This window comes from Dunckerocampus dactyliophorus, chromosome 20 (genome assembly GCF_027744805.1).
Source record: "Dunckerocampus dactyliophorus isolate RoL2022-P2 chromosome 20, RoL_Ddac_1.1, whole genome shotgun sequence".
Taxonomy (NCBI): domain Eukaryota; kingdom Metazoa; phylum Chordata; class Actinopteri; order Syngnathiformes; family Syngnathidae; genus Dunckerocampus; species Dunckerocampus dactyliophorus.
In genome coordinates, this window is record NC_072838.1 from 7,982,733 (window position 1) to 8,006,972 (window position 24,240).

At 42.2% G+C, this 24,240-nt stretch overlaps 1 protein-coding gene across 1 annotated transcript in view; it reads left to right on the forward strand.

Annotated features, from left to right (window-relative positions):
• The window catches only part of rbms3 (RNA binding motif, single stranded interacting protein), a 277,321-nt gene that overhangs the window by 233,757 nt on the left and 19,324 nt on the right, over nucleotides 1-24,240 (forward strand). Inside the window, exon 11 of the mRNA XM_054763521.1 lies at nucleotides 22,220-22,330. Coding sequence (XP_054619496.1) covers nucleotides 22,220-22,330 — 111 coding nt within the window. The remainder of the gene's footprint in view (nucleotides 1-22,219; nucleotides 22,331-24,240) is intronic.

Consider the following 24,240-nt stretch of genomic DNA (forward strand, 5'->3'; position numbering starts at 1 on the left):
CTGTAAGAAATAAACCAGGCATAGCCACCTTGGTTTCAGATGGGTCCATGACCATCATTATATCTGGATGGGATGCTAACGAAGGTGATACAACCCAAACGACCATCGTTGGCGGGCAGAGGCCCCACTCCATTGTATCCTAAAGATCGTCCTTTGACACCATTAAAGAGCCAACCTTTCCCATCTGGGCCTGCCTCCTCCTTTAGAGAATAAATAGAGGGGATCTTGCACCAGGCTCTCAGACTAGAGCTGTCCTATCTAGCCTGACTGGTGTGTGTCCTACCTAGTCTTTGAGCATGACCTAGACAAGAGTTGTCCTATCTAGCCTGACTGGTGTGTGTCCTACCTAGTCTTTGAGCATGACCTAGACAAGAGTTGTCCTATCTAGTCCGACTGGTGTGTGTCCTACCTAGTCTTTGAGCAGGAACTAGACAAGAGTTGTCCTATCTAGTCCGACTGGTGTGTGTCCTACCTAGTCTTTGAGCATGACCTAGACAAGAGTTGTCCTATCTAGCCTGACTGGTGTGTGTCCTACCTAGTCTTTGAGCATGACCTAGACAAGAGTTGTCCTATCTAGTCCGACTGGTGTGTGTCCTACCTAGTCTTTGAGCATGAACTAGACAAGAGTTGTCCTATCTAGTCCGACTGGTGTGTGTCCTCCCTAGTCTTTGAGCATGACCTAGACAAGAGTTGTCCTATCTAGCCTGACTGGTGTGTGTCCTACCTAGTCTTTGAGCATGACCTAGACAAGAGTTGTCCTATCTAGTCCGACTGGTGTGTGTCCTACCTAGTCTTTGAGCATGAACTAGACAAGAGTTGTCCTATCTAGTCCGACTGGTGTGTGTCCTACCTAGTCTTTGAGCATGACCTAGACAAGAGTTGTCCTATCTAGTCCGACTGGTGTGTGCCCCACCTAGCCTTTGAGCATGAACTGATGAAGCCTGCTCGGATAAGAGGTGAAAAGTCTTTTAAAACAACCAGTTGCGATCGATTCACAGGCAACATCCTGGGCTGTTCGCCTGTCGGTCACAGGGCACATTCGTACAGAGATTTCTTTCCAGTTCTTACAGAAATGTGAGAAGCAATTATTTTACCATCGAGAACCTTGCTAGTGGCAGTTGTTACCATTAGACCGGACATGCATCACAGATTGATTCATCGCTCAAGTCACAGAAATCTTAAATTTAAGCCTCCGAATGTGTGTCAGTAGTTTGGAGATGGCCCTTTTCTATCCCCAGTGCAGAAAGCACGACCCATAAGGGCATGGTTGGATGAGATTGATGTGAAAGAACTTGGCGAGTGGTGGCAGTCCATATAAAACTACTAAAGACCGATGCTTTTGTTTTGCACTTACTCAACGTGCTCTATAAAATCCATTTATGACCGGTTTCATGTTTAGTGTGCTGTAGCGTCGCTGGGACTACTTCCTGCTTCCTAGCATGCTTTGCGGCACTGCTTTGTAAGTTGTAGTTGTTATGGAAGTTGTTTATCATTAAATATTAGTAATTGCTCTGTGTGTGTCAGCTTATCTGTTGCTATTAAGTTTGCAGTGTAGTGTTCATCTCTGTTGTTGTACACTGTGGTTCCTGTCCTGAGCAGTAGTCAAAGTGAGTATCTCGGTCATGCTTATCCTAGTGTCTTACTCATGACTTGATGTCCACTGTTCCTCTTTAAATGATCTATATCACGGTTTAATGCAGGGGTGCCCAAACTTTTTCTACCAAGGGCCACATACTGAAAATTATAGGATATCATGGCCACTTTGATATTTGATTTTATTTCAAGAAAAAAATGCATCTGAGCTTTGTGATATACAGGTAGGTGAAAAAGCATATTATTAGTATGAACTTTGGTCTTTGCTCTTTTTCCCCCCATTTTTGCTGTTTTTTTTCCAAATAATTCAACTTTCTTCTTAAATAAGCTTTCTTTTCATGATATTATGACTTATCTTCATTTTTCTTTTTCTTCAACTGACCAAAAGCGTCCTTTCCAGTGTGTTGAAAATGAGCTGAGAATGACTGAATAACACCCTCCTGAGGTGTGAATACAATTTAATTGCTTTGTCTTTTTTCATCACTGATCAAACTGTGGTTAAAAAAAAAAAGCCATTCCAGTGGGAGAGTAAGAAATCCTTGAGTCCAAAAGGTATTTAGTAGTAAACAAGTACAAACATATACTGTGTTATGGCTGTATATAAACTGTATAAAGGGATTTAGTATTCTTGTTTTAATTAAATGAATCAGTATAGAGCCTTAGCACCCTAATACTGGTATACTACAACTACAAGAAGAGTATTAATACTAGAATAGCCCCGGTAATGGAGAAGAAAGAAAGACATCAATGGTAAGGTATTCCCAGCTTGAGCTTGAGCATTGATCCAAGTGGCATAAGTGTTCTTGTTTTGTTCCATAAAGGTTTTAAACCCTTCTGCCAGAGGCTTTGCCCGGGGCTTTTGTGTCCCCCTAAAGCACATCCAGTGCACTTTGTTCTCCCCTGCTCTTAGTTCATTCATTAAATGAGAGCAGGAATCGTTAATAGCAGCACGTTTGATTCCTTAATATCCTCATTCCATCACAGAAAGTGTTTACCATCTTAGATATGGAGCCAAGGCGCTGGAAAAAACTGTTGCATTGTAGAAAAACATGTTTTGGCAATGAAAAACATGCCGTTAAGTCAGGGGTTCTTAAATGGTCTCAACCTGGGACCCACATTTTCCAGTGGTCATCAAGTCAGAACCCACTTCTATTTAAGTCAAACCAAGCAATATTTTCAACTGGACCATATTTTTAAACATTATTACACATAATGACATGTCCAAAGTGCATTTAATAGGAATTTATTGGGGCAGTTTATTAACAAAATAAATTCAATAGTGAATTGGTAAGTCCCTTTCATTCATCATTTATATGCATTTACAAATGTAAATACAATTGTAAAATACAATGACAAGAGACAGCCTCTGATGACGTCATAGACGGGCGACAGAGCTGACTTCCGGTTCCTCTTTCCATGTATCAGCATGCTAACAGACTGCTAACAAGGACATTTTGTGATTTAAAAATACATTAAGAGCATAGTTGCACTCACGCAGTGTATTAATAACGCAAAAAGACGCGCGCCACATTGTACGCTAACCGGAAAATATAACTAAACGGAGGCTAAAGTTTGGCATGAATTGTTTTTTACGTTAACCGGAAAACATGCTAAGCAGGGCGTACGCTAACCGAGGTATTCAGAGTACTCTGCATTTATTTCTATAATCAAACCTGCCAGAATTTGGCGATGTTATGATATTGTCAGTTCAACCAATCCCTATAAATTATGCACAATCTCACAATTTTGTCCAATCCCTGAAAATGTAGGCCAATTTTGGTGTGCCTTCTTTGTTTTAATCCAAAGTAATGGCTTTTTTCTGGTCACTCTTTCAGAAAGTCTATGCACAGATCCACCTGGAACTCATTCAGGGTTACCTTTGGTCTCCGTGCTGCCTCTCTGATTAATTACCCAGTTTGGGTGGGCAGCCCTTTCTTGGCAGGTTTGTTGTGGTACCTTGTTCTTTCTGTTTGAGCATGATGGATTTGACGGTGCATGGTGATGGAGGTCTGGATTTTTATTTTTTTTATAACACCACCCTGGCTTGGACTTCTCAACAACTTGGGTTGTGGGTCTTGGGTTGTGTTTATACCAGGGCTGTCTTCAACTAAGGATCGTATCAGTCGTATTTATTAGATTTTGTCCATAGTCGACTAATTGTGGAATGTTGCTGTTAAGCCATGTTTCGGTGAAAATAGAGACCTTGAAGTCCTAAAGTATTTTACTGTGGGTGATGTGGAATCGTAACTTTTAAACATTTTATTCACATTAGCTATGAAAATGCTCGATAGGAAGAGCTTTTGCTGTGTTAGCTTGAGCTTAGCTAGTATTCCTCTGTGAGCACTTCCACCTGGCTGGCTTGTGTGTGTAGACTCTGGTACTCTGGAGATCTTAGGAATGAGTCGAAGATTGGTAATGAAAGCGTTGGCGCTGCAAAAATCAAGGTCCAAAGCTTTTGACGGGTATAAGATGTTGTTGTCTGAACAAAGCAAAATAATAACCACAAAACTGCAAATCTGAACGAGGCGCTCTGTGTGTGCGCCGCCGTCTTGCATAAGTATAGGTCTTCTGACACACACGTCATTTTCAATTCTTTATTTCATTTATGAGCACAAATGAGGCTGCTTTTGTGTCAAAATAGGCTATAACAAAAAAGATAGACATTCTTTGTAAAAAATGTATGATCAGCAGCAGCCGTGGGCACCCCCCATGTAGTCAGAATGGTGCAATCTTGATCACTTGACATTTTCATGTGATTCAATGGTGAGCTTGATAGTCGAATCAACCTCCAAAGTTTAGACATTTTACTTCATTTTACTAACTGTGTGACTTCTGAAGGTAATTTGTTGCACCAGAAGTTTCTAATACGGGTGAATGCATAAGCGCAAGCCAAACGGAAGGAAAATCGGCATCAATCGCAGACGGAAAAACATGCCACCCGGGGGAATACGCGTATAAGTGAGTGTTTTTTTGGAAGTTTATTGAAAACTGAAATCCTTTTGGGCGCCCGTGATTCATGTGCGAAAAGCCTAATTTGCGCTAACGCCCCCCAAAGACGAGAACAAGAAGAACAATGTAGCTGTTTTAAAACTGCGCTGTGGTGCTTATGACTGGGGAATGGAATTTGCCCTGTGGAAAATTGTCCGTTAAAATATTTTCGTGTGAAAAAAGTAATCATCAGAGGTGCTGTGGAGAACTCCAAGTCTACCTGTGTGATCCATCTGCAGCAGGATTGCTTCGAGTCGAGGCGTGAGCGCATTGCTGGCTTGTTGAGATCCAACCATTCAGAACACATTCAAAAGAGAAATGTGTCCCACTGTGGCCATATTCTTGTCGAAGTGTGAGTATGAATGCGGTGAAGCTCACACTGAGGGAAGGCATAATAGGCTGTAGTCTTCTTTCAGCAGGAGTGTCTGACCATGTGGGTGTCGATGCTTCACTACATACTTCACTACGGTGTGTGCTGCTCCTGAAGCTTCATTTTATTGCATGAAGTGAAGTGCAAGTGAAGTATAAATGCCAAGTTTACATGAAGTAGTCCGTATGCTGCAGTGGAGCCTGTTTAAATTGGCCCAAAGTGTGGCCCGGGGGCCGTTTGCCAGGCCGCGGCTGTTTTTTAATTGGTCCGCGGCACATTCTAAAAACATAATTTAACACAAAAACGTAAAAAAAATATAAAAATAGAGGTAATTTTATAAGATATACGTCAGAATATTAAGAGAAAAAAGTTGGAATCTAATGAGAAAGTTTTACGAGAATAAAGTCAAAATATTATGGGAATAATATAAGCCATAATTACAATTACAAGAAAATGTACCATAACAAAGCTGAAATAGTTGAAAAAACCCCCAAAAACCATCAGATACGAAACAAACAGCTGCCATTTTATGAGAATAAAGTCAATATATTAAGAGAAAATGCTGTATTCTAACGAAAAAAAGGCGCAATTTTTCTAGAATAAACTCATATTATGAGGAAAAATGTCATTTTAGTAGCACAGAGTTGAAACTAAATACTTCATTTTTTTAAAAGTCGGAATATTTTGGGAAACAAACAAAACCCAAAGGTGTCAGTTCTATGATAAACCCAGGAATCTCACGCAAGTATGGAAAACTATGGAATTTGATTTGAGAAATTTCCAGTTTTGGATTGGAATGGAAAATCTCTCCTCTAGTAAAACTATAAACTTTGGCTGTAAATGTTGAATAATTGTATTGTAGAAATGTAATATTGTTAGCATGAGATGGTCACGCACTAACTCGGTGAGTGCTTTCAACCAGTCGCATGGTCCACAGCAGGTGGCAGTCACAGCCGTCATACTATCCACCCCACTCCCACTCCTGCTGTGGGACAGTGAGCATGTCATCTGGTCACAGCAGGTCAGCAAACAGGCCGACACTCTCTCTCTGCCTTTAACGCAAGCGACCTCCTGTCTTAACTTAATCCACCTACTCTCCCCCTGTGTCTGCTTCCTTCATACGCCACTTTTTTATGGCAATACTGCTGGCTCAGCAGAAAACATCTGCCTGCTCTGAGCATTGGGATAATGCCATGATTAGTCACTGTAAAGGTTATTTCTTCTCTTTAGCCTTTCTTCCTGGTTCTTGTAGCTAGGAGAAGTAATTCATGTTCTCACAAGTGGAAAGGTTTACTAATTGTGTTAAAGATAATGGCAAAATATTTGGTTATCGTCTAGAAAGTGAAAGTTACGTTTGTTTGAAAGTGAAAGTTAAGCTTGTGCGAGAGAGAATACTGCATCTGGCTCAACCTGGTTCTTACTATGCTGATAACGTGTCTGTTTGGTGGTGCTATGTGAGTGTGTGTGTGTGTGTGTGTCAAAAGCATAGTCTATGCGGAGCTTAGCTTCATAGCTTGTGCGTAAGAACGTACTAGGGGTAAAAAAAAAAAAAACAGTAAAACACAGCATGCAGAGCCGTCCAAAACTGCTCCCAGGGCTCACTTCCAAATACGCAAACCTCATTATCTGACGCGTTGGCATCGTTTAACACGAGAATACAATATTGTAACATTTATAGGTCAGAAAAGAGGACACACATACAGTAATAGTTCCCCTCTAAGCTTTTGGTAATATACTGTATATGTGTGCCTACATGCATGTTGAGCTGCTGATGGTGAAATGCAGACCTTTTTATTTGCCTCGTGAGTTTAGCGCTGTGTATTTAACTGCTGTTTACATCCCACCACGAGCTAACACTGCTAATGCACTAGGCCTCCTGCATGACATCATTGATAAACACGAGACCAAACACCCAGACGCTGTATTTATTATATCTGGCGATTTCAACCACTGTAACCTCAGGACTGTCCTCCCCAAATATTACCAGCATGTGAGCTTTCCCACAAGGGAAAATAACATCCTGGACCAAGTCTACTGCAACATGAAAGGTGCTTTGAAGGCTGTTCCAAGACCCCACTTTGGAAAGGCTGACCACATCTCTATATTCCTTTATCCAACATACAGACAACTCTTAAAAAAGCTCCCCCTGTACGTACAGCAGTTAAAGTATGGAATGAAGAAACTGATCAAGTACTTCAGGACTGCTTTGGCTGCACAAACTGGGATGTGTTTAAAACTGCAGCGGGGAGGGAAGATTGTACTGTTGATTTGGATGAATATGCTTCTGCTGTTACTGGCTACATTAGCACATGCATAGAGACTGTTACCACCACCAAGTATTACAGAAAATACCCTAACCAAAAACAGTGGATGAACTGTGATGTAAGGGCTAAGCTACGTGCTCGTTCGACTGCATTTGTCATGGGCACCGCTGATGACTACAAAAAGGCCAGATATGACCTGAGGAGGTCCATACGGGAGGCCAAGAGGCAGTACAGACAGAAGCTGGAGGGCTACTATTCCACCTCAGACCCTCGGCGCATGTGGGCGGGGCTCCAGCACATCACAGACTATCGACAGCAGAGTAGCGTAGCCACGTCCAGCCAAACCACACTTCCTGATGAGTTGAATGAGTTCTATGCCCGCTTTGATACCCAAACTCCTGATGAGCAGAGAGGGTGACTGAACCTGGGGAGCACACAGGACTCACCTCTCATGGTGACATCAGCTGATGTGCGCAGGGTTCTAAACAAAACAAACCCACGAAAAGCAGCAGGGCCAGACAACATCTCAGGACGTGCACTTCGGGTTTGCTCATCAGAGCTAGCTGATGTGCTTGCTGACATATTTAACCTGTCGCTTGCACAAGCATCTGTACCGACCTGCTTTAAGTCCACCACCATAGTGCCCGTACCCAAGAAGAGCAACGTGACCTGCTTGAATGACTATCGCCCTATAGCACTCACTCCTATTGTTATGAAGTGCTTTGAAAGATTAGTCATGACCCACATCAAAAAGAGCATCCCGGCGGCAACCGTGGACCCTCTACAGTTTGCATATCGCCAGAACCGGTCCACGGATGATGCAGTCAACACTGCCATCCACACAGCCCTTTCTCACCTACAGGGCCAGGACACATACGTCAGAATGCTATTTATAGACTATAGCTCTGCATTCAATACAGTCAGCCCCCACAAACTCACAGATAAGCTCCTCACACTTGGCCTGTCTCCCTCCCTCTGTAACTGGGTGTTTAACTTTCTCACAGGCAGACCCCAGTCAGTCAGAGTCCACAACCGCACATCCAGCTCAAGAATTGTGAGCACTGGGACCCCACAGGGGTGTGTGCTGAGTCCACTCCTCTACACGCTCTTCACCTACGATTGCGTGGCCTCCCAGAACAACACCAGCATCATTAAATTTGCAGATGACACTACAGTCATCGGACTGATCACTGGTGGTGTTGAAACATCATACAGAAGAGAGGTGGCGGACCTCATAGCTTGGTGTCGTGATAACAATCTCCTTCTCAATACAGATAAGACTAAAGAGATGATCATCGACCCAAGAACAAGGGAAAAGGAGCCGCATAGACCCCTGTTTATTGATGAGACTGAGGTGGAGAGGGTGAAAACCTTCAAGTTCCTTGGCACACACATCAGCGAGGACCTCACCTGGTCTCACAACACCCAACAAATTCTGAAGAAGTCCCAAAGGAGACTGTACTTCCTGAGAAGACTGAGGAAATTTGGCATGTCCACCACAATCCTGAGTTGCTTCTACAGATGCACTATCGAAAGTGTCCTTACCGCCTCCATCACTGTTTGGTACGGTAACTGTACAACACGTGATAGGAAGGCACTCCAGCGGGTGATCAAGACCTCACAGAACATTGTTGGGGCAGCCCTCCCCACACTGCAAGACATTTATAAATCTAGAGTCCTACGAAGAACACACAACCTCATCAAGGACAGCACACATCCACAACACTCACTATTCACACTCCTACCGTCAGGCAGACGCTTCAGGAGTTTGAAGTCCAGGACCACAAGGCTGGCAAACAGTTTTTACCCACAGGCCATCAGGCTCTTCAACGAAGCACTCGCACACGCCGCACGCAACACACGCACACACTCATAGCACTTTATTTATTTATTTATTTGTATTATTTACTTGTATTAATGTCTCGTCTGTTGTTGTTGCTTAATTTATTGGTATATATGTTTATGTGTTTATGTTTCTTATGTTCTTATTCTTTCATTTGTTTTCTTTCTTTTCTTGGGAGAATGAACAGAATAAGATTTTCATTGCATGGTATAACTGCTGTTTTACCATGCACATGACAATAAAACTCTCTTGAATCTTGAATCTTGAATGTTTGTATTGCACACTACTACAAATGCTTCCTGCTCCCATGTGGTAATACAAAAAGCACCATCAATGATGTAACTGCCCTTGTTTGTGTGTCGCCATGTGTGCGGTCCCATCCAGTATGGTGGACTGTCTGCTGTCCATCTTCCAACATTATGTCATGAGACTTCTTGAATATGTTGGCAGGAGCCAGGAGCGACAATGTGCAGTGCATCTACCGTGTTTGATGCCACGTGGCCATATCTGTCCCCACGGCCACTCCCCCAGTGTTTCGGTGACTCAGCTGACACCAAACGGCTGGTAGGCGTCAACCCCGGCTATCACAAGCCATCGGTGCCCAATAGCTACCAAGCTGTCTCCCTTTATGGCCTGCGTGTGTGCTACCATGCACTGCAGCAGGCCCTGAACACAGAGAGCTCACCAGCATCTCATTGAAACACAGCAAATTAGCCAAAGTTTAAAGGTATATTTTCCTGAAACACCAATTGTGCCATCCTACCTGGTAACAAAATGGCGACACTTTAACACAGGATGTGAATAAGCTACAGTGGTACCTGCTTAAGTTGACCATCTTGATGAGTCGACCAACTAATGAAGCCCTGGTCCACTCTGTTCTTGTTACTGGTAAAAAAAGTGCCCGCTTAAGCCGACATTGACATACAGTACATGGTGGATTGCTTTGTTTTGATGGAAAATTTGAAAATTGTGTGTGATAAATGGGTTTGTTTATGTCTAGAGGTGTTGAAGTATCAGCTCTGGCGCTATTAGAGCGCCCAAACAATGCATCCATGCGTTGGTCACTCAGTCTGTGAAGAATGGATAGTTGCTCGTTTAGAGTTGGTGACGCTATACTGTAGATCAGGGGTGTCCAAACTTTTTCCACCGAGGGCCACATGCTTAAAAATGAAAGATGCGAGGGCCACTTTGATATTTTGTAAGATATGCTAAGAAGTGATATATTTCAATAAAAAAAAACTGCATCTCATAGGTGGGAAAAAGGTATTAGTATGAACTTTGCTCTTTCTTCTTTTTCCCATTTTTGCTGTTTTTTTTCCCCAAATATTTTAACTTTCCTCTTAAATAATCTTCAGAAATTTTCTTCTTGTTATATTCTGACTTTATTCACGAAATATTGTGACTTTATTTGCATAATATTAGAACTTTCCCCAACATAATTTTCCAAAAATTATAACTTGATTTTGTTTTGTTTCTCATAATATCAACACTTTATATATATATATATATATACGGAGAAAACACATTTCGGCCGCTCGTACCCACGATCTTGTCCTTTCGGTCACTACCCAAAGCTTGTGACCATAGGTGAGGGTAGAAATGTAGAACGGCCGGGAAAGTGAGAGCTTTGCCTTCTGGCTCAGCTCCCTCTTCACCACAACGGATCGATGCAGAGTCTGCATCTCTGCAGATGCCGCACCAATCCACCTGTCAATCTTGTGTTCCACCCTTCTCTCACTCATGAACAAGACCCCGAGGTACTTCCACTCCTCCACTTGGGGCAGGTCCTCATCCCCAACCCGGAGACGATACTCCACCCATTCCTCGGACTTGAAGGTGCTGGTTACAGCTTTTTTCTCTTCATATTTTGACTTCATTCTTGTAAAATTACTACTGATTTTTCAATTTTTGCTGTTGTTTTTTTTTTTTTTTAGGTTTCTTGTTAAATTATATCTTTTAGAATGTGCTAAAAAAAAAAAAAAAAAAAACTCAAATGGCCCCCGGCCCCACTTCGGACAACCCTGCTATAGACAGATTCCGGCCAGGGAATCCTTTAATCCCTACGTTCCCAAAGTGGGTTACGCGTACCCCCAGGGGTACACCCATCGCCATTGGGGGTACGTGAATAAAAATGATAAACAATTCGAGCCTAACACTCACAATTACGAGCGTACCTGAACGCCTCATAGCACAGAGTGCCCCGTCATAGCAGAAAGAAAGGAAACACGGCATGAAGTTCTTCATTGCTCGGAGTTAAATGAAGAAGTGAGTCAGTTTGATGATTATGTTGTGTATTGAAAGAGTGTTTAATTTTGAAGGTTTAACTTATATTGGTTTCTGCACTGTGAAAATCGGTCAATGCATGTCCGTGTCAGGGTGAGAGAGTGGAGATTCCCCTAAAAATGAGGCGTTATCGCTGCTTGTATGTATTTTTGTACTTTGGATACTGCTTTATCACGTTTCTTCAACTTTCCCTTTCAATTTGGTGTCAAATTAATATTCAGATTGAAATCGTAGCGATTGCAAATGGACAAAAGTGAAGATCAACCCATTCAAAGGGAAGGATCCCAACATCCTATATACTCAGATATTCATCACCAAGAGAAATTCACATCTTATCTATTTATCAGTGCTAATGTAAAACCTTTATCAAAATATGACCACGCACAATACACATTCTTGAACCACAATTACATACTATAAAGTTAATTCACCAATTAATCATGTTTAATATTTCAATTTAATGGAATGTAAAAATGGTTTCTGTTTTGTGTGCAGCAGCAGGGGGTACATGGCTTCAAGAAGGGGTACGCGACTGTAAAAAGTTTGGGAACCACCGCTTAAATCATCTTTATTATGAAGACCTTTTGAACCAGATTAATGACGAAAACCGAGGTTCCACTGGATGTGCGTTGTGTGGAACAGAATCATTAGAGTAAATGTTGTTCTTGCAAAAGAAGAATGCAGCTTGTCATCACATCCTCAGTTTCCATATTGTCTTCTCTCTTATAGTCTCTCAGATCTCCTAACAATTATTTTTTGGGCGCATGGGGATGCCTTTAGAGTCTGTGCAAGTCAGCAGGCCGTATAGACCGAGTTAAAAGCAGCCCTAAAAAACACAAAACGCATAATGCTGGAAGCACATCCATCGGGCTGAATCTCACTTACATGCAGATGATCGGTCACACATACTCCAGTGTACCTCCAAAGAGCAAACTCCGTAGCACCAACCAAGCACAGCATTGCTGTCTTTCCCCATGACTTAACCAGAACCCTTTTGTGCTTCACTTGTGCACTGGTCCTTACATGCCGCAGGTGGATTGCTGAATCCCTCTCCTTACCACCAGTACCAGATACAGTAGGTGCTTCCTGGGGCCTCTTAGAATTAAACGAACTACGAACTAGTGCCCTGTGTTGATACCCATCTCGGTGCTTGACATTAAAAACGCACTGCGGGTTTCAGGGCGGGGAACATTATGTCGGTCACATGGATTTGACTGGTGAGGCAGAATTTGAGACAGTTGCCCTTGAGTTGCTTTCATTGCTGTTCCTATTCCTCTCTGCCTGCCTCTGCCGTATCCTCTACTTCTTCGTCCTGATTGCCATTTCCAGAGCAGCTATTACCTGACATCAGGGGTGTCCAAACTTTTTACACCAAAGACTGGAGGAATTGAAGGATGCGGGGGGGTCACGCCCAGACCAAACCAATGCACAGTGCTCAGCAAATGTATGTCATAAACACGAGAACAGAGGCGGCTGTCTGCACAATCAAGATATGGATGTTACGCTGTAAATTAATAGCTGTACAGTGTGCAGGTGCCAAGTCCTGTTAGAAAATGAAATCTGCATGTCCATAAAGTTGGTCAGCAGCGGGAAGCATGAAGTACGCTCTAAAACTTCCTGGCAGACGGCTGCACTGACCTTGGACCTCAGACAACACAGTGGACCAACACCAGCAGATGATCAGGCTCCTCAAACCATCACTGGAGTCTGGAGAATCCATGTTGCTTGAGGTCCAGTGCAAAGTTTCCAGTCAGTCATTTTTTTCTTTAATACTTTATTCTTGTAAAATCGACTTTTTCCTCATAAGAAACAACTTACGCCACACGGTGGCCGAGTGGTTAGCATGTTGGCCACACAGTCAGGGGATCGGGGTTCGACTCTCCGTTGGGCATCTCTGTGTGGAGTTTGCATGTTCTCCCCGTGTGTGCGTAGGTTTTCTCCGGGTATTCCGGTTTCCTCCCACATTCCAAAAACATGCAATTGGAGACTCTAAATTGTCCACAGGTGTGAATGATTGTCTATATGTGCCCTGCGATTGGCTGGCGACCAGTCCAGGGTGTACCCTATCTCTCGCCCGATGTCAGCTAGGATAGGCTCCAGCATACCCCCGTAACTCTGACAAATATAACAATGACAGCAAAATTAGCTTATAAGAGTTACATTTTTTGGTAGTACAATGCTATAACTATTCATGTAAGAACTGAAGCGATTTTGGTTATTATCAAGAAAAGCATCGATATCAGCTCTTCAATTCAACTCTTATGAGCTATATTTGTTATCATCATTATATTTGTCCAAACAATGGACCTTTAGTTGTACCAGGCATTAAAATGATCAATAAATTGAACACACAAGGGTGGTTTAATAACCTCTTCTGTATATATGTATGTAGTATGTATGTATGTACAGTATATATAACTTTTACACAGTGCTGTACATACAGTATTCATTTTACCCACACTAAAAGCATGATTGTGCTCAGTCTAGGTATTTGGCAGTTGTCAAAGAGCCATAGCGCTCTATTTGCTCTGAGGGGGATTCATGCTGCGGATTATAGTAAAAAACTCCCACATGCTGGTTCCCTTTCATGAGTAAAAAGGTGCCCGAGGGCAGATTCTCTGTCCACAGTCTGCAAACAAAGGTGGTTATGAGCGTCGTTTTACACTGCTTGAATAAAACGCAAGAAAGAAGATGCTATGCGGGAAGAAAGCCAAAACATGTTGTCGTCATTGCGCAATTCTGCGATGTGGATCCGTTAGTATAAACCCTCCAGGTGGGCAAAAGCTTGTACTGTTGGCTTTCTGTCTTGCCTGTCAATCATTAGCAGATGTTCTACTTTAGCACCAGACCGAAATCAACCACCCAAACAGTCTTACGTGAGCGTATGTGACCGGCGATGAGGAATGTCTAACAGTGTTGAGTGCATCTGATTTGTAAGGAACATGAACCACAAAACCTCCCGTTGAAAAGCTAACAGTGAAATTTACGCAGGAATGTGGTGAGTGACACAGGGGTGGTCTTTCATGTGGACTACACAAGGGCCACATTGTTGACTGTAAGACTCATGGGAACAACTTTGGTCATGTTGGGCATTCTTGAGGATATGAATATGTCTCTGTGTTGAAGAGTTGTCCTTATCGGCCCTATTGCACCCCAAAAAGATGTGCATTATTGTGCATGTAGGGCTGCAATGCATTGTCAATGGATTGTTCCCCAATTATTTTTTACCTTTTGACACAACTTGTGAATGTACCTGTGTTTCTGCATAGGTTCAGATATGACATCTTTGGTCTGTTTTAGTCAAATTCTGTCTTTGTTTTACCTCGGTGCGTTTTGTTTAGTCACGTGTGAGTCTAACCCAGGTGCAGACCAAACCAACCAGTCTCCAAGAAGGTGACTTGGTACGGTCCCAAATCGAGTTCTGCATGGTTATGTTGTAGTGACAAAAGCAATCTGCTTCGTCTGGCAGATGGACATACTGTATGAACAGTAGATTGTGATACCTTCACTCCTGTTTTAGGGTCTTTCTTTACATCTCTCACAATGTTTCTGTCATCACCTGCTGACGTTTTCCTTGATCTACTTGTTCCACGTCTGTTACTTAGTACACAGGACATTCCAAATGATTTTACTGACTATGATCAGTGTTTGTGCAATGGTTCTGAAAAAAAATACTTGTTTTTCACTCATAGACAGCTGTCTGGTTTTTATGTTGTTTTCACCTCTAAATGCAGTCTACACGGGCAAAATCTATCCTACCCTATTTGAAACAGATTGAGTGCTATTTATTGAAATGTAATAGGACACACCTGTCATTCACATGTTGCAAAAAAGGTTCTTTCTTCTAAGTTGTGGCTTTCTGGTCTTATATTCATCTTTTGATGTCAAACCCAAATGTTTTCAGTCTACAGCAAAAATGAAGAAACTTCTGGAGGGCACCGTAGGCGCTGAATCAGAATTGACCATTAAAACCTACAATGCGCATCCAGCCTAATTGTTATACGTTGTTCATGTATTAGTGTTACATAGTTGTCCTGATAGTGTGCCAACCTTACTTCTCTCTTTGTTCCGACCAAATAATAGTTTATAGTGTTAGATTCTCCACGTTGCCTCAGGCTGCTGAACGCCAGAGTGAGGATATTATCACCTCGAGCAGGTAGCGATACATCAGTGAACATTTGAAGCGATGATGGAGTCGATACCCCACAGGCAACACGTTGGATGTTTTCACCTGCAGCAATAGAGGTAGATGAGAGATCAAAATTCACTGGGTATGTGCCCCTTCGGCATTTTAGATACTGATCAAAGTATGGCAAAGTCATCATAAAAAACATAGAATTACACCAGAGGATACCTATGGGAAGGGCTTTTTCATATATACTGTAGCCCCTGTTTGATTTTATATTTTCATGCCATTACAGTTTGCTATTACCTCAGCCCTGTAAAACATGAGGAAGACTGTTTTTGAGGATTTTAGCTGCAGATGACCTCATTTTGCATTTTATATGTAATCAATTATATGGTGGTTGGTGGTTGGGACATGAATATAAGTAGCAGAAACTGTGTTATGTGCTTGCAACCTACAAGAACATTTTAATTTAGTCGACATGAAGCAATTTGCACCCAGCCTGGGCTCTGCACAATTGCACAGGCCCCCAACCTGGATGGGAAGTAGTGAAGTGTGATGTAAATCAATCTAACCATTACTCCCACCAGTTATTCATGACAACCACGATCTTGTATTATACAAAATAAACAGAATGACTCAGGAAGCCATATAATAAAGTGTTGTATAATCATTTAATGGCATATAGAGAAGTGTGACCTGAAAGAATAGAATAGAATATTCATATATTAAAAATATAGAATGGGCATTAGGGGTGTCACCTGACATCCAGCTCACAAGACGAGCCGATACACGAGATTGGGTCCACAAGAACGAGACAAGTCGAAATTTTAACATTAATAAAGCAATGCAGGTGCGTTTTGAAATATTTATTGTCCCACAAATTGACACTAAACAATATTATTGTCCAAATCTTTTGAGACCAAATAAGCAACTGTTATGATAATATACTGTATAATAATGATAATAATAATATACCATAATACTGCAATATACTGTATCATTTAATATGTCATCTTTCACTCTGTAGAGTTGTGGAATTGCAGTTTGTGACATGTATTTTCGTACTGTCTGTCAAACATTTGGAGCATTTCTTGAAATGCTGGCTTTTCAACTGTATTAAAGAGCAAAAGTTATTTTGCAATGTAGCAAAGTACACGTTCTGTGAACGCACAACATTTTGTGCTGTTCCGTTTGTGTTTACTTTGTCAATCAAATGTCTCGGTGAGTGTTGACTGTCCAGACGAAGGCTCTGCATCTCGATGTGTCGGCGGGTATGTTTGAGGTAAGTCCGTCAGTCCATCCGTATTGTTGGGCTCACCTTGCTCATTCAGTTTGATGCCGGACTGTTCCCACGTGGGTGCTGAGGCATTTTGCTTTGCAATCATCTTTTTCTCTCCTAATTTTGACTACGTTACCTTGCATTGCTCCCCACGAGGCTTACTTGCTGCACTCTGTGTGTGTTTGCTAGCAGCCCCGCCTCCCCCCGCAGAGAAAAAGTGACTTTGTTCGAATGCCGTTGTTTTATGGAAGGCAGTTGTTGTAGGTGCTGAACCAAAGCACGGAGTGAACTCTCCTCCTGCATCTTTGGGGGAGAGAGACGCATGCACATGGCAATATATGGAGGCCGGCAAAAATATCGAGTTCATTTTCATTTGTTGTGTGATTCATTTATTATCACGAGAAATCTCGTCACGTTTTCATCTCGCGAGATCTCATGACACCCTTAATGGGCATACAAAGCTCACATGCAAAGATTGGTTTATGCTTCACCACGTTGCAAATCTTCCAAAATTCTGTGTTGGGACTGAGCACGTGCTGTGCAATCCTCCGCTGAAACATGAGGGATTGTTTTTTCCAGTGGGTCACTGGTTAACTGTTTAGCTTGTCGGTTTCGTAACTTCGTAAACAATGCCGACTGGAGAGAGACAGTGTGTGTTATCGGAGCTGGAAGTATGTTTGAACAATCAGGGTGACACAAAGTTGCATTTTTTGGGGGGGAGATGCACTTTGCAAGAAGCCATGGGAGTCCGAAGCATGAACCAACATTTAGGCCACCACTAACTTGCTGTTTTAATGTCTTTTGTTAGTAAAACAATAAATAGTAGGACAGATAGTAGACAGATACTGTTAGTCGCATTCGACAAAAATACAATGAAATAACGATTTCCACTCATCCTTCTGGAATCCAGCGGCATGACAGTAAAAGAAGCGTTATGTTTTCTTTTTTTACACACGACGCGACTTGACATTAGTTTGAGGGGAGAGCTGATGTTGATATCAGTATTGGTAATGAAGTGCTGGACAATATCGGATATCGGTAAAAAAGTCAATATCAAGCATCACTGGTGAGAATCTATATAAAGGTGCAGATGCAGGAATTGATTTGACACGTTTGACTCATGTTAGCATAAATGTGATAGTCCACCTGTAAAATACGTGCTGTAATGTATTGTAGTACCAAGTAGCCCAAGGCCAGCATGAGAGCTTTTTACGAGTTGGACATATTGAATGAGTCAAGTAAAATATTGTTCTACTGAGTATGTGGTGACTGAGTGTGCAAAGTATGTGTTAGTGATCAGTGATCCATCAGTCTCTGAAGGCGCCTTTCACTCGTAATAGGCAGCCATTAAAAAGAACACTGCAGGATGTAACATTTCTTATTTACTGTACATTGTCTCCGGTGCTTGAGTGTATATCAGTGCTGGTACAGCCCAGGGCCCTGATATCGATCGTTCTCTTGACAGAAACACAAATGATATCATCTTAATCAAGATAGGTTTTCCTGAAACACAGACAAATGAATATATGCCTTGTCATTTGTGTCCGTCTGTAATTTTCTTTTATGGTCCGTCTGTGAGGAGACACAAGCAAACATTTAACATGCTCACTCTTTTTTGCTCTCTCAGAAAATCAACACAGAAAATCTAAATCACAGATCTCCTTAAGTCTCCCTGACGCGTGAATTAATCCCTTCCGTTGCTCACCCTTTCCTATCATGAAGGCACTTTCAGAGAGTACCAGGTGCTGCTTCCTTCCTGCTTCTCTTCATCCGCCTCCCTTTCTCTCCTGTATCCTCTCTCCATTCTCTTATTTCCTCTCGACCTCCATCTGCTCCCTCCTTAATCATCTTGCTCCTGTCCTCACAAAGACTTTCTACCAGACTTTCTTGCCAGAACGTTTGCACTCTCTTTTATGACTTTTCCCCATTACGTATTTTACTTTACTACTATGCACAGGCATGATATATTGATGTATGTATTTTCTCACCATGAAGAATTCTGTCAATCAGGTGTTGCGCTGTTGCGTTTTCGTGGTGTATGATGCACTTCATCATTGGGCAGACAGCACATATAGTAGAAAAAGTACCAATACCAATCAGTTATTGCAAATTTGGACTCATATAATTCTCCAAAATGTACATTTCCAACATCAACGATAACCCGAGGCTGTGGTTCAATTCGTGCACTTCCCTACAGTCATCCCTCGCCACATTGTGGTTTGAATTTCGCGGCTTCACTATTACATCAAAGACACTCGGATGATATGTAGTATTCTAAACTGGTCACTAGGTGTCAGTCATTTTACTGTAATGTTCAGTGAGGCACACAAGCATCGGACTTCATCGCTGTAACAACAGGCTTTTATTGCAGGTTTGATTTATCTCACAACAGGCACAATAATAATAATGACATGATAATCATAATAATAACACAGGCTACTGTTGCGTCCGTAATTCATTCCAAGCTAAAGCTCAACTCTGAACCCCCTAAGAACACATTTATTGCAAGACACATCAGCGTGAGTCTTATTTATGTCTTAAATGTCTTATTTTCCCTGGTTATGTCGACTATATTGGGTAACACTAGTGTAAAGGTGACTATAGGGGTGTTATTTCATAACTTCGTCTCGAGCTCTAATAATGTTAAAAATTGTATTTAGAAGGTCGTAAACAGGTTTTCTATGCTCTAACTACAAAAATATTCAATTTATAAATAAGGAATCTGATCCTACTTCACGGAAATTCACTTATCACTGTTGGATCTGGAACCAATTAACCGCGATACATTAGGGATTACAGTATTTAAAACAGTATTTTAATTTAGATACCACACTTTTATCCCACACAATCAAATTGGGCCATCTTTGCTGTTGGTGTTTTTTGTGTGGAAAATAATACTACTATTGCTTTATAGAACTTCAGTAGTTACTCACCAACGCCCAGTGGTGTCCTCGACTTACATTAGTAATTAATTACATTCTCCAATTGACAGGGTTTGTGTCGTTTTTCATAACTTCCGGTTATGTGCTTTTAATTTGTCTTTTTCCTGTTTTGTTGGTATGCATTAGCTTGACTTCTGAGTAGCTGCAGGAGTCGGGACGCAGATGTCTGCTATTTGCAGTTAGGCGGTTTCTTAAGGACAGCGTCGTCACTCGACGCTCGTTCATTGTGTTTCATTTCCATTTGATATTTGATGCATCCTGCTGCACTACCTCATTTCCATCTTTTATTTGTTTAACCCTTTTTGTCCACCGTTTTCACTGGTTAACCCTTTTCACCTCCACTCCTGTGCAATTGAGTACTTTCATCTGTGTGCGTTGTGCTTGATTAAAGGCACTTTTTCATTCAGAATGCAGGGAGTATCCAAGCAGAGGTTTTCCAACAGGCCCGCACAGTCACAAGCAGGGTGTAACAGATACATGCACACACACACACACACACACAAACACTGACTTGTATTGCATCCTTGACCTTGAACGCACCATGTTTTATGTTACTCACGGTGTCTAAGCCTCACACACAAAATGATGCCACACTAAGTGAGAAGAGACATGAGATGAGCCTCGGAAAAGGGCTGTTTTTTTGCTGTTGTTGTGGTTGTTGTTCCTTGTGGGGCTGAGCAACTGTCACAACAGTGACAGAAAGAGCAACAACTTCTCCTTGTGTTCCTTGGCGTTGTTGAAGCTTCCAGCATTCTCATCCACCCATTAGGGAAAACATTCTGAATATTGCACCAGGAGGAAAGAAGGAGGGCAGGGAGAAAAAGCCTTTGAACAATTGATGAGACACACAAGTTGGTATTATTTATGCATCAGTAGCGTATACTGCGTTGACCCTTTTTATGGAGTACAGGTAATAGTGTTTATTGATCTTGAAAATAGTGACAACAGTCTCATGATAGTTTTTGACATTGTACACGTTTCTTCCATCCATGGCGGCAACATACTCCCATCTCCTCATTACTCATATGCTTTTTCTATTGCTCTTACTTTCTGGTAACACTCACCTCCTTGCAAAAATACAAAATTATCATTTCAGTGTTCCTGTATTTTGAGTGATTAACCATATCGGGCAAATACACCTACTTGGTAACACAAGTAGGTGGTCAAAATCAACCCAGGCACATCTTAATCTGAGGGTATACTGGGAGAAGTGCTTCATTTATCTCTGCCTGTAGCTGGAAGACACCATCCGGCGACGAGGCACAGTCTATGCAATTTTTCCGAGGCGCATCACCCAAAACAGCCCCACAACATCCAGAGCCTTGGGGAACTGGAGCTGGATCTCTTCCACCCCCGGTGCCCTGCCATTTGGCAACCTCAGCCCCAGGGATACGAGAGCCCATCTCAGAGTCCCCAGACATCCTCATTGGAAGGCATGTCGGTGGGATTGAGGAGGTCTTTGAATTATTCTCTACCATACACAGATGATGTTGATGAACCGCTTTCTCCCTCGAGCCGTCGGATGGCAGACCTCAAAGCCGTCCGGAAGTCATTCTCCATTGCCTTATCAAACTCCTCCCACGCCTGAGTATTTGCCTCAGAAGCCGCATGTTGCCTGGCCTGCTATATCCTTCAGCGGCTACCGGGGTCCCTCAGGCCAAACACTCCTGGAATGGCATCCCTCGGCATTAGTGTCTACTAAGAGTTTTGGGATTACTGCCACGGCAGTCACTTTAGCGCTCACTCCAAGGACTCCAAAAAGGGTGGGAACTCTGAGCGACTTTTTGGCAGGACACAAGGGGAGAGAGAGGCTATCCCCTCGTCTACCATTAACTTAGAGGCATTGGGCTGTGGGTCAATAAGGATGCCCACACTGGCTTGATGCCTACAACTGGGGGCAACTCCAGTGTGGAAGGGAATCCAACCCCTCTCATGGCTCTGGAGCCTATGTCGTATATCGAGGCGAACCCGACTGTATATCCCCCTAATCCATCAACGCCACTGACTGGCTCCTTCCATGCCAGTGTGGTGAGGTTTCACGTTCCTATAGCCAGGTTCTGCAGATGCGTATAGGGCAAGGTCCACTCCTTCGGCTACCACCCAGATCACATTGCACCAGATTGGATCCTGATCTCTGTGGCCCCGCCAACAGGCACATATTGCCTCTTTGGTTCAAAATGTGATATGTGATGTTGTCTTAGAAGCATTGTCTTCTTACACAACTGTCCAGTTGCGCTCGACTTGGATGATTGAGAATATTCTCAGAAGTGATATGTGTATGTAACGTTAGTACGTTTAGTAAGCCTCGCTCCCTGATGCCTTAAGAGCCGCGCTGGTCAGTGGTTTGAAAGCATGGGCTTTTAGCCTATTGGCTGGTTTGCTCGACTGTCATTCAGTGGTCTGTGTGGTCGCGGGATCGAGCCTGACCAGTGTGCAGTGTGTAACGTTCGATGAAAGGCTAATACTCCATACAGTACACACTTAGAATCCTTGTTTTTTTCCCTCAACCCCTTTGTCTCTTCATCCAGGGTGCAGTGATCACGCCAGCCATGGACCACACGATGTCCATGCAGCCTGCCAGCATGATGGGACCCCTCACCCAACAGATGAACCATCTGTCCCTGGGTACCACAGGAAGTGTGAGTACCCTTTGACATTTTCCTCATTTTAAACAAGTTTCATGTCTTCTTACCTACGACTTGATATATATAGCAATATTATAATTCCCACATCTGTAACCTCACTGTGCATCATGTAGAACTGGACTGCATCATACTGAGAGCTGTTGATAACACCTTGTCCACTTACGTAACTTATTTAGGTTGCCAAAGTATGATGGAACCTCTGTTTTTTACATAAATTATTGCCACAAATGTCTCGGTTTTCATACTCTGACTCGGTTATCGTACGACGAAACAGTGCACCGAACAAACTAGTTGAGTGCTTAAACAAAGCATCCATGCAGTGGCGACTCTCCGTGAAGAATGGATTCTTTTAGAGTTGGGACACTACAGACAAATTCCGGCCAAGGAATCATTTAATTACCTTTATTGTGTGTGTGTGTGTGTGTGTGTGTGTGTGTGTGTGTGGGGGGGGGGGGGGGGGGGGGGGGGGGGCGTTTATTTGTTCAAAGAACATGGACAGTACAATGAATAACTCTGGATCTGTTTCCTTCCTTCCTCCTTATAAGCACGGGGCTTTGTGCTAATTAGGCTTGCAAGCGCACTGCGTATTTCTGAGTGTTAGAGGAATCGGAGCTTTTTTTTAAAAAAATTTAGAAAGGCTGCAAGAACAGTTAAGTGCCCAAACTTTGATGGAGAGAAACATTATTGAATTTAAAAAAGAACTTGTGCAAAAGTAGCATTTGTTACAATAGTAATGTAAAGGTTCCTAGTTAACACAGTTTGCAGGGGGAATAGTTTCACAGAGACACATTACCGATACTAACCGATACTACCGATACTACCAGTGTTCCACCTATCCCACCACTATCCATTCTTCACAGAAACATCAACACACAGATGCTTTGTTTGAGCACTCACCTAAATCTAAATTCCGAGGGGGGATTTTTTTTATGTGGCTCAGAATTCATGGTGGTGCCGCTCAAAATACTCAACGCATCTTCAACAAACCCCCTTTTCGACTCATCATGTGCCCGCACAAACACCATCAGGCCGCAACAGCAGCCTGTGTTATTATTAGGATTAATATGTTATCATTATCATTGTGCCTGTGAGATACTTGACACCTGCAATAAAGGCCTGTTGTTCTGGCAATCAAGTCCGATGCTTGTGTGCCTCACCGAACATTACAGTAACATTACTGGCACCTAGTGACCAGTGTAGAAGACTACGTAGCGTTACGTCTTTGAATGCATCTTCTGAATGCCTTATTTGTATTCGAGTTCGTTTAGTTTAGTTTAGTTTAGTTTAGTTTTACTTGAACGTGCATGAAGGTTACATCTCGTAAGTCATGAGCCCTTTTATGCTTGAAAATGCTTCAGTTAGGAAAACAATACGTATTTTTGCTCAAATATGCATTTTTTGACTAATAATAGGCCGTATTCAACCATGAAACAGCATGATTTATTCATTTATATTTTTTTGAAAAACAGTAAACCGCGATGTGGTGAGGGACGACTGTACACATCTTGATTTTTTTGCAGTTTTTTATTTTATGAGGATAAAATTTCAACTTTCTTCTTAATCTTCGTAAATGTTCTTTTTGTAATATTATGACTTTATTCCCATAATATTCTAACTTTTTCCCAAACCTAATTTTCAAAAAATTCCAACTTTATTTTGGTTTGTTTGTTTCTCATAATATTACAATGTTTAAAAGAATAAAATAAAATCAGTACCGGCCATTTTAGACTATTTTGACTGATCTTTCAGTTGTGTTCTATGGCTATATAATAAACATGGAACCTACCAAAACAACGATTAGAACCCCATCTTTGATCAGAAAAAAGTGTGGTTCTACCTTTTTCTGTTCTGTAGTAATCAGCGGTAAAACAGAGGTAAGTTTCAGGAAAATATCAGTTCCCAAC